Genomic DNA, 16,522 nt, shown 5'->3' with positions numbered 1-16,522 from the left:
CAAAGGTAGAAAGTGATCAATGAGTGATAAAGATAGAAAGTGATCAATGAGTGATAAAGATAGAAAGTGATCAATGAGTGATAAAGATAGAAAGTGATCAATGAGTGACAAAGGTAGAAAGTGATCAATGAGTGATAAAGGTAGAAAGTGATCAATGAGTGACAAAGGTAGAAAGTGATCAATGAGTGATAAAGATAGAAAGTGATCAATGAGTGATAAGGGTAGAAAGTGATCAATGAGTGATAAAGATAGAAAGTGATCAATGAGTCATAAAGGTAGAAAGTGATCAATGAGTGATAAAGATAGAAAGTGATCAATGAGTGACAAAGGTAGAAAGTGATCAATGAGTGATAAAGGTAGAAAGTGATCAATGAGTGATAAGGGTAGAAAGTGATCAATGAGTGATACAGATAGAAAGTGATCAATGAGTGATAAAGATAGAAAGTGATCAATGAGTCATACAGGTAGAAAGTGATCAATGAGTCATAAAGGTAGAAAGTGATCAATGAGTGATAAAGGTAGAAAGTGATCAATGAGTGATACAGGTAGAAAGTGATCAATGAGTGATAAAGGTAGAAAGTGATCAATGAGTCATAAAGGTAGAAAGTGATCAATGAGTGATAAAGATAGAAAGTGATCAATGAGTCAAAAAGGTAGAAAGTGATCAATGAGTGATAAAGGTAGATAGTGATCAATGAGTGATCAGGGTAGAAAGTGATCAATGAGTCATACAGGTAGAAAGTGATCAATGAGTCATACAGGTAGAAAGTGATTAATGAGTGATAAAGATAGAAAGTGATCAATGAGTGATAAGGGTAGAAAGTGATCAATGAGTCATACAGGTAGAAAGTGATCAATAAGTCATACAGGTAGAAAGTGATCAATGAGTGATAAAGGTAGAAAGTGATCAATGAGTGATACAGGTAGAAAGTGATCAATGAGTGATAAAGGTAGAAAGTGATCAATGAGTGATAAAGGTAGAAAGTGATCAATGAGTGATAAAGGTAGAAAGTGATCAATCAGTGATAAAGATAGAAAGTGATCAATGAGTCATACAGGTAGAAAGTGATCAATGAGTGATAAAGATAGAAAGTGATCAATGAGTGATAAAGGTAGAAAGTGATCAATGAGTCATACAGGTAGAAAGTGATCAATGAGTCATAAAGGTAGAAAGTGATCAATGAGTGATAAAGATAGAAAGTGATCAATGAGTGACAAAGGTAGAAAGTGATCAATGAGTGATAAAGATAGAAAGTGATCAATGAGTGATAAGGATAGAAAGTGATCAATGAGTGATAAAGATAGAAAGTGATCAATGAGTCATAAAGGTAGAAAGTGATCAATGAGTGATAAAGATAGAAAGTGATCAATGAGTGATAAAGATAGAAAGTGATCAATGAGTCATACAGGTTGAAAGTGATCAATGAGTGATAAAGATAGAAAGTGATCAATGAGTCATAAAGGTAGAAAGTGATCAATGAGTCATAAAGGTAGAAAGTGATCAATGAGTCATACAGGTAGAAAGTGATCAATGAGTCATACAGGTAGAAAGTGATCAATGAGTGATAAAGGTAGAAAGTGATCAATGAGTGATACAGGTAGAAAGTGATCAATGAGTGATAAAGATAGAAAGTGATCAATGAGTGATAAAGGTAGAAAGTGATCAATGAGTCATACAGGTAGAAAGTGATCAATGAGTCATAAAGGTAGAAAGTGATCAATGAGTGATGAAGATAGAAAGTGATCAATGAGTGACAAAGGTAGAAAGTGATCAATGAGTGATAAAGATAGAAAGTGATCAATGAGTGACAAAGGTAGAAAGTGATCAATGAGTGATAAAGGTAGAAAGTGATCAATGAGTGACAAAGGTAGAAAGTGATCAATGAGTGATAAAGATAGAAAGTGATCAATGAGTGATAAGGGTAGAAAGTGATCAATGAGTGATAAAGATAGAAAGTGATCAATGAGTCATAAAGGTAGAAAGTGATCAATGAGTGATAAAGATAGAAAGTGATCAATGAGTGACAAAGGTAGAAAGTGATCAATGAGTGATAAAGGTAGAAAGTGATCAATGAGTGATAAGGGTAGAAAGTGATCAATGAGTGATACAGATAGAAAGTGATCAATGAGTGATAAAGATAGAAAGTGATCAATGAGTCATACAGGTAGAAAGTGATCAATGAGTCATAAAGGTAGAAAGTGATCAATGAGTGATAAAGGTAGAAAGTGATCAATGAGTGATACAGGTAGAAAGTGATCAATGAGTGATAAAGATAGAAAGTGATCAATGAGTGACAAAGGTAGAAAGTGATCAATGAGTGATAAAGGTAGAAAGTGATCAATGAGTGACAAAGGTAGAAAGTGATCAATGAGTGATAAAGATAGAAAGTGATCAATGAGTGATAAGGGTAGAAAGTGATCAATGAGTGATAAAGATAGAAAGTGATCAATGAGTCATAAAGGTAGAAAGTGATCAATGAGTGATAAAGATAGAAAGTGATCAATGAGTGACAAAGGTAGAAAGTGATCAATGAGTGATAAAGGTAGAAAGTGATCAATGAGTGATAAGGGTAGAAAGTGATCAATGAGTGATACAAATAGAAAGTGATCAATGAGTGATAAAGATAGAAAGTGATCAATGAGTCATACAGGTAGAAAGTGATCAATGAGTCATAAAGGTAGAAAGTGATCAATGAGTGATAAAGGTAGAAAGTGATCAATGAGTGATACAGGTAGAAAGTGATCAATGAGTGATAAAGGTAGAAAGTGATCAATGAGTCATAAAGGTAGAAAGTGATCAATGAGTGATAAAGATAGAAAGTGATCAATGAGTCAAAAAGGTAGAAAGTGATCAATGAGTGATAAAGGTAGAAAGTGATCAATGAGTGATCAGGGTAGAAAGTGATCAATGAGTCATACAGGTAGAAAGTGATCAATGAGTCATACAGGTAGAAAGTGATTAATGAGTGATAAAGATAGAAAGTGATCAATGAGTGATAAGGGTAGAAAGTGATCAATGAGTCATACAGGTAGAAAGTGATCAATGAGTCATACAGGTAGAAAGTGATCAATGAGTGATAAAGGTAGAAAGTGATCAATGAGTGATACAGGTAGAAAGTGATCAATGAGTGATAAAGGTAGAAAGTGATCAATGAGTGATAAAGGTAGAAAGTGATCAATGAGTGATAAAGGTAGAAAGTGATCAATCAGTGATAAAGATAGAAAGTGATCAATGAGTCATACAGGTAGAAAGTGATCAATGAGTGATAAAGATAGAAAGTGATCAATGAGTGATAAAGGTAGAAAGTGATCAATGAGTCATACAGGTAGAAAGTGATCAATGAGTCATAAAGGTAGAAAGTGATCAATGAGTGATAAAGATAGAAAGTGATCAATGAGTGACAAAGGTAGAAAGTGATCAATGAGTGATAAAGATAGAAAGTGATCAATGAGTGATAAGGATAGAAAGTGATCAATGAGTGATAAAGATAGAAAGTGATCAATGAGTCATAAAGGTAGAAAGTGATCAATGAGTGATAAAGATAGAAAGTGATCAATGAGTGATAAAGATAGAAAGTGATCAATGAGTCATACAGGTTGAAAGTGATCAATGAGTGATAAAGATAGAAAGTGATCAATGAGTCATAAAGGTAGAAAGTGATCAATGAGTGATAAAGGTAGAAAGTGATCAATGAGTGATACAGGTAGAAAGTGATCAATGAGTGATAAAGGTAGAAAGTGATCAATGAGTCATAAAGGTAGAAAGTGATCAATGAGTGATAAAGATAGAAAGTGATCAATGAGTCAAAAAGGTAGAAAGTGATCAATGAGTGATAAAGGTAGAAAGTGATCAATGAGTGATCAGGGTAGAAAGTGATCAATGAGTCATACAGGTAGAAAGTGATCAATGAGTCATACAGGTAGAAAGTGATTAATGAGTGATAAAGATAGAAAGTGATCAATGAGTGATAAGGGTAGAAAGTGATCAATGAGTCATACAGGTAGAAAGTGATCAATGAGTCATACAGGTAGAAAGTGATCAATGAGTGATAAAGGTAGAAAGTGATCAATGAGTGATACAGGTAGAAAGTGATCAATGAGTGATAAAGGTAGAAAGTGATCAATGAGTGATAAAGGTAGAAAGTGATCAATGAGTGATAAAGGTAGAAAGTGATCAATCAGTGATAAAGATAGAAAGTGATCAATGAGTCATACAGGTAGAAAGTGATCAATGAGTGATAAAGATAGAAAGTGATCAATGAGTGATAAAGGTAGAAAGTGATCAATGAGTCATACAGGTAGAAAGTGATCAATGAGTCATAAAGGTAGAAAGTGATCAATGAGTGATAAAGGTAGAAAGTGATCAATGAGTGATACAGGTAGAAAGTGATCAATGAGTGATAAAGATAGAAAGTGATCAATGAGTGACAAAGGTAGAAAGTGATCAATGAGTGATAAAGGTAGAAAGTGATCAATGAGTGACAAAGGTAGAAAGTGATCAATGAGTGATAAAGATAGAAAGTGATCAATGAGTGATAAGGGTAGAAAGTGATCAATGAGTGATAAAGATAGAAAGTGATCAATGAGTCATAAAGGTAGAAAGTGATCAATGAGTGATAAAGATAGAAAGTGATCAATGAGTGACAAAGGTAGAAAGTGATCAATGAGTGATAAAGGTAGAAAGTGATCAATGAGTGATAAGGGTAGAAAGTGATCAATGAGTGATACAAATAGAAAGTGATCAATGAGTGATAAAGATAGAAAGTGATCAATGAGTCATACAGGTAGAAAGTGATCAATGAGTCATAAAGGTAGAAAGTGATCAATGAGTGATAAAGGTAGAAAGTGATCAATGAGTGATACAGGTAGAAAGTGATCAATGAGTGATAAAGGTAGAAAGTGATCAATGAGTCATAAAGGTAGAAAGTGATCAATGAGTGATAAAGATAGAAAGTGATCAATGAGTCAAAAAGGTAGAAAGTGATCAATGAGTGATAAAGGTAGAAAGTGATCAATGAGTGATCAGGGTAGAAAGTGATCAATGAGTCATACAGGTAGAAAGTGATCAATGAGTCATACAGGTAGAAAGTGATTAATGAGTGATAAAGATAGAAAGTGATCAATGAGTGATAAGGGTAGAAAGTGATCAATGAGTCATACAGGTAGAAAGTGATCAATGAGTCATACAGGTAGAAAGTGATCAATGAGTGATAAAGGTAGAAAGTGATCAATGAGTGATACAGGTAGAAAGTGATCAATGAGTGATAAAGGTAGAAAGTGATCAATGAGTGATAAAGGTAGAAAGTGATCAATGAGTGATAAAGGTAGAAAGTGATCAATCAGTGATAAAGATAGAAAGTGATCAATGAGTCATACAGGTAGAAAGTGATCAATGAGTGATAAAGATAGAAAGTGATCAATGAGTGATAAAGGTAGAAAGTGATCAATGAGTCATACAGGTAGAAAGTGATCAATGAGTCATAAAGGTAGAAAGTGATCAATGAGTGATAAAGATAGAAAGTGATCAATGAGTGACAAAGGTAGAAAGTGATCAATGAGTGATAAAGATAGAAAGTGATCAATGAGTGATAAGGATAGAAAGTGATCAATGAGTGATAAAGATAGAAAGTGATCAATGAGTCATAAAGGTAGAAAGTGATCAATGAGTGATAAAGATAGAAAGTGATCAATGAGTGATAAAGATAGAAAGTGATCAATGAGTCATACAGGTTGAAAGTGATCAATGAGTGATAAAGATAGAAAGTGATCAATGAGTCATAAAGGTAGAAAGTGATCAATGAGTCATAAAGGTAGAAAGTGATCAATGAGTCATACAGGTAGAAAGTGATCAATGAGTCATACAGGTAGAAAGTGATCAATGAGTGATAAAGGTAGAAAGTGATCAATGAGTGATACAGGTAGAAAGTGATCAATGAGTGATAAAGGTAGAAAGTGATCAATGAGTGATACAGGTAGAAAGTGATCAATGAGTGATAAAGGTAGAAAGTGATCAATGAGTGATAAAGGTAGAAAGTGATCAATGAGTGATAAAGGTAGAAAGTGATCAATCAGTGATAAAGATAGAAAGTGATCAATGAGTCATACAGGTAGAAAGTGATCAATGAGTGATAAAGATAGAAAGTGATCAATGAGTGATAAAGGTAGAAAGTGATCAATGAGTCATACAGGTAGAAAGTGATCAATGAGTCATAAAGGTAGAAAGTGATCAATGAGTGATAAAGATAGAAAGTGATCAATGAGTGACAAAGGTAGAAAGTGATCAATGAGTGATAAAGATAGAAAGTGATCAATGAGTGATAAGGATAGAAAGTGATCAATGAGTGATAAAGATAGAAAGTGATCAATGAGTCATAAAGGTAGAAAGTGATCAATGAGTGATAAAGATAGAAAGTGATCAATGAGTGATAAAGATAGAAAGTGATCAATGAGTCATACAGGTTGAAAGTGATCAATGAGTGATAAAGATAGAAAGTGATCAATGAGTCATAAAGGTAGAAAGTGATCAATGAGTCATAAAGGTAGAAAGTGATCAATGAGTCATACAGGTAGAAAGTGATCAATGAGTCATACAGGTAGAAAGTGATCAATGAGTGATAAAGGTAGAAAGTGATCAATGAGTGATACAGGTAGAAAGTGATCAATGAGTGATAAAGGTAGAAAGTGATCAATCAGTATTTCTATGTATTATTTATAATCCATCCAGTTACATTTGAAAAGTGAGAATAATAATTGTTAAAATATAATTGATGTGTACTTTCTTTATTTGATTTGAGAGTTGTTGACGACACAGAGACGTTACTACTACTAGGCTTCTTGAATATATATATATATATATATATATATATATATGGCACTAAATAGCGCAAGTTAGATATTATTGTAATGTTACGGACCTTTGCCCGAGGAGATTTTCTCAATCTGGACCTTTTGGAATTTTAATTGAATACCCCTGATCTAGACTATGCAGATGATCTTTCTCTTCTTTCACATACTCATCGGCACATGCAGGAGAAAACATCCCCCCTCAGTGATTTTGGTCAGAAGATTGGCCTGAAGTTCAGCAAAAAGAAAACAGAAGTGTTGACTCTGAACATTCCAAATCCCTCACCAATTCAGGTTAACGGAGAAGATCTTCCCAAAACTGACGAGTTCACATATTTGGGCAGCACTGTCAGACACGATGGGGGCACAGATAAAGACTTCAAGAATCGTCTCGATAAGGCTACTGAATAACATATGGAGGTCACAGCAGTACACCATCAAGACCAAACTCGAATTGTATCAGAGCTGTGGTTTATCCACCCTATTGTATGGTTCTGAATGCTGGCGAATGACACAAGAAGATATTGATTGATTACTTAATTGATTCCAGATGCCATGGATCTGTGGAGATGCCAACATGATAGAGATGATTGATGGATTGATGGATTGATGGATTGATGGATTGATTGATTGATGTATTGATTGATTGATTCCAGATGCCGTGGCTCTGTGGAGACACCACCATGATGGAGATGATTGATTGATTGATTGATTCAAGAAAGCACCGGCCCCTAATTGTTAATGGCAGGAGGGCATAAACAATTCAATAGATATTTATATAATGGAGCCAATAAATCCATAATAAAATTAATAAACAAAACAAACAAAAACCCCAAATTCCCGTAAGGGTAAGAGGTCACTAATAACTTTGGTATATTTCAGCTTCTTGTAGAAGCCAAAGTTTGGTCACTGGCCTGTCCAGCGTGCTAGTTTTGGTTTGTACTCGTGCAGATCTCACCAGTCCTTTCCTGTCAGGATAGGTCTCGAGAACTCTTCCTTTATGGTGCTTACTGAAGCCACAGTTGGACAAGATCTGTCTTCTTGCTGCATTAGCATTTGTAATCCAGTACTTCATCCATAATCTGGAAAGAACATGGTTTCTTCCATCATGGCCCACCTTGGTTTGTGAATGTGCTTTAATATTGGAGTGGATACATGTTGGGTTTTGGATAGGATGACCGTATGTTTTGTCTCCTCAGGCATGGCTGCCTTATTCAATCTCCCTCCAACTCTAACTCTAAGCAATACAGCTTCCAGAACCGGGTCCAGCTTGTAAACGGTGCTATCCTTTTTTACTTCACGTTTGCCAGATGTTGACACCGCCAATTCCTCGTGGAACCTTTCTTGCTGAGTGAAGCGAAGGATAGATGTTTCTGCTCCTGAAAGATCGTCTGGAGTCAAACTTTGTCCCCTTAACACAGCTTTCATTTGGTGCATTTCCTGTTCCAGTTTGTTGCCAATCATGTCTGTATCCTCATGACTCATTTGTTTCCTTTTTTGACTCATTGCCAGTAGAGTCTTTCTTATTTTCAGAATCCATGCAACTGACCTCTTCAACCTTTTCCAGTCAGAAAAGTATGTTATCAGTTGATGTTCAGGGACACGTTCAGCATACCTCTTACTGATGTCATCATTGAGAAAGTTGGTGTATTCCTGATGGAACTTCTCATTTCTTTCAAACTTTCTCTTCAATCCAAGAATGCGCTGCTTGGCAACATTGTTTGGCAGCGTGACCTCTTCTCTTTTGAAGGGAAGGTTCAAGCTATAGTGCCCATCATGAAGCTTGACTGGATGTTTCATGATTGTCATGAATTTCACATCATTTCTTGACATCTCCATTTTGTCTTCTGCTGTTCTTTCATTAAAATCATGGTTGTACCGATTATTCAGCAATTCCTCCAGGTATTGTATGGAAATCCTGTTAACAGTAGCAGCGGGGTAGCCACTCTCACACCGCTCATCACTGCATCCTTGAACGGGACCATTAATAACCCACCCCAATAGGGTCCTAATGGCATAAGGTCCGTTTCCATGGCTGTTGATTACTTCCCAAGGCTCAAGCATTTTGGAGGCGTTGGTACCTATCAACAACTCCACGTCAGCTTGAATGCTAGGAGCACCAACACCATCCAAGTATGGCCACTTTGCCAACTCCTCTTTTTTGATGAGGTTATCAGTGCTTACAGGCATCCTCTTCTGGGTATAGACCTCTGGTAAATCATAGAATCTTTTCCCGGTGAGACTTGAAATCTCCAAATCAGTCAACATGTAGCTGGAAACTGTTGCTCCTGAGCCCATGGTTCTTAAGTGGATTTGGGTTTTCCGTCCATTCAGATTAAGCCTCATCAGATTTTCAGAACAAAATGTTGCTGTACTGCCTGGATCTAGGAAAGCATACGTCTGTATGACTTTGTCTCCGTTATTGGACTTCACCTGTATTGGTAGGATGGATAGAATCCCATCACTGTTACCGGCCCCTGTATGACTACATGTGTGTATAGAGACATGTGCGCTACTCAATGATGGTTCTTTTGGCCTTTTTGAGTCTGTGTTGACTACTTTCTCTCTTTGGCAGATGTGAAGAACACTGGGATGGTTTAGGCTGCACACCTTGCAAGTCAAGCGCTTATCGCAATCCTTGCTCCTATGCCCAATGCAAAGGCAGCCGAAACAGATTCCATTTTCCTTAAGAAAGTTAATCTTGTCCCAATGTGTCTTCTCTTCCAATCGTGGACACATCTCCAGTGTGTGACCTTGAGAGCAACACAAACAAAATTGTGATTTAGGTTTTCCAGGAGCTCACATGCAGAGACTCTATTTTTCTCTTAGCTTGTATGGAAGCTTCAGAATCACTGCTCTCATATTCGCTGGCATATCCAGTTCTTTCATGTACTGTATGTCCTCCATTGCATTACAACACTCACTCAAAAAGAGGGCATAGGCTTGGAGAGATTTGACATCCTCAGGCTTCACTGAAGGCCAGCAGAAGGCTTTCTCCATATATGCTGCAGTAACTTTGTGTTCATTCCCAAAGTGTTCCTGTAGCAGATCCTTAGCTGTAGCATAGCCTCTGTCTGGAGCCATATGCTGACAACTACGCACTAGCTCTTTTGGTTGACCTCTTGTGTACTTATCCAAAAAATACAGACAGTCTCCTCTGTTGCTTGCTTTACTATCCACACAATGTTCAAAGGCTCTGATAAATGTTCTGTACTGCAGAGGATCCCCATCAAAAAATGGAATTTCTCTTGGTGGTAGTAAATGAGAGGCCTGTTGGATAAGCAATGTTGTTATTTCATTTTGCCTTTGCAGTAGGTTGCAGAGAGCTGATGTTTCATCATTTCCTTTATGAGCAAGTTGAGACTGAATGACACCTGGATTTGTTAGCTGCACGTGAGGATGATCCATGCGAGGTTTGCGTGGTGTATTTTCTGGTTTCAGTTGACAGACCGTGCTGTTATGTGTTGCATTCCTATATGCATACTGTTGTTGTTGTATAGGTGGTTGTTGTTGCAAGTCCACAGATGTTGGTCGATATGCTTTGGCATGTCGGTCGAGCGTGGTAGAGACTTCCTTTAACCTTGCTCCTTTTTCAAAGTATGATTCCATTCCATTTGATTGTGTGTTTGAGAAAGCTTGGTGACCAGAGGCCTTAAATACCGCTAATTTAGCAGCAACGGCTGCCATTTCTGTGTCAACCTCCAGTCTTTCCTTTTTCTTTCTCAGCAATTCCGATTGCTCCTCCAGCTTGTGCTTCTCCTTTAAGGCTGCAGCGCGATCTTCAAGTGCTGCTCTCTCTGCCTCTATCTGAGTCCGTGCAGATGAAGAAGATTTGCTGGTTCTTGAACTGGTGTGACTTTTTCTGCTCAATTTCTCAATAGAAACATTTGTTTCCACATTGGAAATGCTGTCACTGGGTTTGACTTCACTCTCAAAAGCATCATCATTTTCATCAGGTTTGGAGATGTCTGCATTAGACAACCACTTACTCACAGCATCAGTAAAATCATTAACACTCAACATTTTTGCTTTGAACCATATCTCATGTTTGTCCTTTTCTTCATGAGATAATATTTGTGACAGATTGATGTTGTTCCTTTGCTTCATTGCAAAGAGTTGTGTATTTATCAAAAGTGCATTACACCTCTGTTTTATATTCTCTGTCATGCATTAGGTCTTGAATTGTCCTTTTAAGGTCAGAAGCTTTGTTTAGTTTGGCCTTCCGAACCTTTTGTAGCTTGTCCAGTTTACCCATTAATACCTTTTGTGTCAGTTTAGTAGGACGTTTACTGACAGATTGTGTTTCCTTTTCACCATTGGCCGTGCTGGGATTGACCTGTGTTCCAGCCACGGTTGGCTCATTAACAATAGAACCTTGATTTTGTACCTTTACACTAATATCAGAATCCATTATTTATTAAATACAATTCAAAATTAAACCACCCATACTCCTCTTATATTTAGGCCTATAAGTTGGAACCAATGCATTGGATTTACCCTCATAAATAAAAGTGTTTACACACAACTTTTAACACGGCCATGTTGGTAGCGCTACATACCTCTGACCATTCAGAGTGTCCATTGGTCCGAAATTGTAGCTTGGTGGTAGTGATGATCAGTTGTCCAATTAGATTTCAAAGCAACCACAACATTCAAGCGATGTCTATTCGATCAGCTGTTGAATCACGTGATGTCTATCAGCTGTTGAATCCAGCGTTGTCGATCAGCTGTTCACTCTAGCGATGTCGACTGGTCAATCCAACGAACGACGATCCATACGAGTTCAAATTAAGCCAGTTTTTGACTTAATGTAGTGACTTTAACAAATATCCATTTTTATATATTAAAGCCACTGGGGGACGAACGGGAGAACTTGTTCGGACGAACGGGAGAACTTGTTCGGACGCGTTTTCCACAAACATTTTACTGTCCAATGCGCTTTCTTTAGATCCATTGATCCATTTATTCAAATGCATATTGACACCGTAACAGAATACAGGATACTTCACAGGGTAATATAAGACCTTGAAACTACAAGCTCACATGCCTGCTGACACGCTACATTGACACGATACCTTGACACATTGACACGACACCTTGACACGGTCAAAAACTGTTAGCTTCCCGTCCACACACACCTGTTTCTCATTACCAGGCACTTACATATATGCACTTTTAGGTTAATGTGCCACCCACTGTTCAATGTCAGAACTGCATGTGTACACACCCCATGTTTCCCTCAAAGACATAAGAAAACAACAAAACCACATTATGGCTCCAACAGATTGATTCCAGATGCCATGGATCTGTGGAGATGCCAACATGATAGTGATGATTGATGTATTGATGTATTGATTGATTGATATATTGATTGATTGATTGATTCCAGATGCCGTGGCTCTGTGGAGACGCCACCATGATGGAGATGATTGAGAAGAAAAGAGTTTTGTGTCGAGAGATTAAAGCTCGTCAGCGTCCGGAGAAGAACCTTTGTAAACAGGACAGCATGCCTATCCTGCCCAGCTGGAAGAGGAAGCAACCTCCGCCATACGCCACGGCGGCCGCCGGACAGACCGCCACGGTGTTCTGGGACACGGCCATCTGAAATACAGCACACAGAAACAATGACCATGTTGTCCTTATTCCTACTAAGCTGTTAACGTGGCCGTTGAAAAAGAGTATTCCATTAATTTTCCCATTCACATAAAATGCCCCCATGACGTTCATCCCTAAACCGTTAATGTGCAGTCATTTTGCTCCTGTGGTGTTCCCTCGTTGTCACTCTTCAACCTTTTCTTTTCACGGTTCTTCAAAAGAACAAACTCAGACAGGAAGAACAGGAAGTCATGTTTATGTTGTGAATGTGCTGAACACACGTCCAAAGAACGCTCCCGTAAACTAACCAAATTCAGATGATCAAAACAGAATATGCTGTTGACATGAGCCGTATTACATTCAGAATAATAGTGGAATATTTGTGTGCATGTAAACATAGTCATTGAGGACGATGATGATGATCAGGCCACGGCCACCACATCCACAGCTCCTTCATGTTAAAAACTGCTGTTTTTCTCTCATTGTTTGATTGACAGTATCTGCTGACCCTTCACTGCCTTAAATCAGCAGTAGAGTCAATAAAGTTGAATCAAATTCATCAGTTAACTTCCCCCAGTTATCACCAGAGCTGTTAGCATTTACCCATCATGAATCAGTTAAATAAGTCATGAAATATGACTTTAGCATATATGAATTTGTACCTTTGATTATTTATTAATCAAACGAATCAATATAAAACAAATACAGCATCAAAGAGAACCAAAGAAATGAATCAAATATCTATAAGATGGATTTTATATTATTAACAAATCTATCTGAATAGTTTTATAAATGAAGTGACCTCACGTGGGTCTCGATCCAGATGTTGAGACACTGTCAAAGAAATAATGTGAGAAAATCAGTGGAGAGATTAACCATTTTAATTTATATTTATTATTTAGCACTTTATGAGGATGTAAAATAAGTAAATTCAAGTTTTTACAAAACATGAAAAACAAATGATTTCAGCCAACAGCAACAACTAACAGTCCAATCAGAGCGCTGGGAGGCGTGGCCGTAAAGGTGTAGCACAGCTTTCTGTCGTCTTTCTACTGGATATTTTTATATCTGACCACTGGAAAAGATTCAGATGTATTTTAAGGTCTGACAGTTGTGTAGCAGAACACTGTAAAGAGAAACAAGTTATTTATAAACTCTACTCTGTGTGAAAAAAATGACCTAAATCTGTCAATCAAACATGTTTTTATATTTAAAAAATAGTCTGTGAATCTGTGTGTGGAAGAAAAAGACAGTAAGTGATGATGTTTTTATATTTAAAATAACTTTTATTATGATGAAAAAATAACTATTTTAAAATGAGAATATTTTGGCACGTTGTTGGTTGGTTTGGTCTCATCCATTATCTGCAGTTCAACCGCAGTTTAACCGCAGTTTAACTGCGGTTAAACTGCGGTTAAACTGTCAGTTCAGATCAGATCAAATCAGTTCAGAGCTGTGACACATTAGACAACCAGAGATGTTGTTGTTTAATTTGAGACTGTTTGGTTTATTTGCTCAGACAACTACACCTCTGATTAAATGTGAAGGTCACGTGAAGGTCAGTTTTCAGGGCAGTGGATGAATAAGTGTCTGCAGAAAGAAATGACTTGATGAATGCAGTGTATTGATTTATTGATGGATGTGAATGAGCTGATTAATTATTGTGATGTTAACGGTAACATGAGACTGAAACAAAGCATTCTGGGATACAGTGGTGAAACCTGTCTATGTAAATGAGCTTGAAGCCAGGGAGATTAAATGTTGAAATATGCACAAACACACTTCAGAGTTCAACTGAGTCTGAAAAGTTTCTTTTTTTCTTCAATAATGATTTTTGTTATTTGTCTCATTAAACATGAGATCAGCTGTGATTTCAGACATAAAACTAAATTTTGTAAATCTATTGAAACTAAAATTTGTAGGGGGCGCTATCGAGCCAAATTGCCACTCTGAAGCATTAAAACCATAACGTAACGACATTTTGGGCTTTAAATCTGTGTGCCAAGTTTGCTTATGTTTCGAGCATTTGTAGCCTCTCAAAAGCACCTTCGTTTTTCACGGCGAAGACTGCGTCGCCACGGCAACGGCGTTCGACGAAACATCAAAAGCTTCATGAACTGGCATTATGAACTTCTTATATTTGTGTGGAACTCATTTGATGTTGATCTGATTTACCTACTAAGAGAAACAAGCCAAAGTATAAAGACTTTAACTTCCTGTTACCAGTAGGTGGCGCTATGACTATGATTCAAAGTTGGCCTGCAGATGTCTTCAGGCCTGGAGTCTAATCAAACATGTGAAATCTGGTAAAGATCTGATGATGTGGAGTCGAGTTACATCAGTTTATTCGTTCATGGCGAAGGATCGAAACTCACCGAGCCGCCACGTCGCCGCCCTTCAATAACTTCTTACAATCTTCACAATGAAGCATTATCAAGGTCTTAAGGCTTTTCTGACAACATTTTAGAGGGATCTGATTAATCTGTGAGGAGCAGGATGTCAAAGTACACAACTTACAACTTCCAGTTGCCACTAGGTGGCGCTATTACTATGATTCTAAGTTGTCTTATAGATGTGTTCCGGGTCAGGATGTTATGACATATGAGAAATTTGGAGCAGATTAGATAATGTATGGCCGAGTTACAACAACTTCCTGTTTCATGGCGAATGATGTGTTTTTGCCGCCACGCCAGTTTGATAACTATTTGATCTTTGAGTAACTTTTCACTGCCAAGGTCTCAAGAGCATACTGACCAAATCTGAAGTCAATCAGGTTAAATCTCTGGGACGAGTTCATTAAAGTATGACGCCTTGAAATGGTCAAAAACATCATAAAATTCAAAATGTCCGACTTCCTGTTTGGTTTAGTGAATAACCACAAGAGGATTTTTTGTACATCCCATCACGATCCACATACCTACGAAATTTCATACAGCTAGGTGAAACCCAATGTTGGGGCTACTCAATAGGGGGCGCTATCGAGCCAATATTTCATACCGCAGCTGGACACCCCAATCAGACTGCAATTTTTGTAACGACTGTCTTGCGTGCCAATTTTCTAAATCTTACCTGTATCCCAAGCACCTCCTTTTCCCCTTGAAAGACATAGAATAATAATAATAATAATAATAAACATTTGAATTTAAATAGGTCCTAATAATAATGATTAAAGCTGCAAGCAGCAATGTACGGGCCCTCACACCTTCCCGCGTATATCAAAAACATGGCAGGACCAAGTTCTGAATAACAACATATCATTTAAATTTGCACTAATCCAGTGAGTGTAACATTTAAATACTTTATAGATTTATCCTGAGAAAGAGTTATGAAGGTGAAAGTGTTCATTAATTAAAGAGCAACAATCTAAATGTTCCTAAATTCATCTCAGAACTGTTTATTTACACATACAAGGAGAATAGTGCTTAACAATAAACTATAAACACAGCGCAATAATACGAGACATAATTTAAACATAGAAAAATATTAAAATGTACAATGAAATATGTTAAACAAACAAATAAAAGTAAAGTGGCAAGTGTATTTTAATATAAAAAAGATAACTACTACTTATTACTGTAACAGTAACACTTTATCCTGGAGATTCAAGTGTATTTTTTATTTTTTAATTTAGTTTGTATTTGTTGTAGTTTTATTCTTATTGTTATTTATATTGTTATGTTTTGTGGTATTTTTATTCAATTCAAACTTGTAGAATCGTGTGTTTGCTGCCAACTGGTGGTCACATTGTGTAACTGCATTGTTTAAATAGAAGTTCAAGGAATATTCATATTAATTATATTTTATTGTTATATCATTTTGTTTAATTTTGGTAGTTGTGTGTGAGATAATGAAGGATTACAGTGTGTAACTTTATTGTTTGAATAGACGGATGTAATGATACACTGTGAACTCTCCATTCAATCAATCGATCGGATCCAGATTTGGATCCAGATTCGGATCCAGGAGCCTCCAGACAAACCGAATCGCAGATAAACATAAAACGTCCTGTGTGATGTGTTTGGACACATCTGTCCACAAAACTTTTACTTTGAAAGGTCTGTATTCGGCAGTGAACCGGATGTAA

At 37.0% G+C, this 16,522-nt stretch overlaps 1 protein-coding gene across 1 annotated transcript in view; it reads left to right on the top strand.

The window, feature by feature from the left end:
- Window positions 1-12,448, top strand: part of nyap2a (neuronal tyrosine-phosphorylated phosphoinositide-3-kinase adaptor 2a) — an 81,705-nt gene extending 69,257 nt beyond the window's left edge. The window contains exon 7 of the mRNA XM_076076456.1: window positions 12,233-12,448. Within this exon, the coding sequence (XP_075932571.1) occupies window positions 12,233-12,448 (216 nt within the window). The remainder of the gene's footprint in view (window positions 1-12,232) is intronic.
- Window positions 12,449-16,522: the final 4,074 nt, after the last annotated feature.

This window comes from Anarhichas minor, unplaced genomic scaffold, assembly GCF_050575085.1.
Source record: "Anarhichas minor isolate MPS153535 unplaced genomic scaffold, ASM5057508v1 ptg000057l, whole genome shotgun sequence".
NCBI classification, from domain to species: Eukaryota; Metazoa; Chordata; class Actinopteri; order Perciformes; family Anarhichadidae; genus Anarhichas; species Anarhichas minor.
This window is presented reverse-complemented; position numbering and strand designations above follow the sequence as displayed.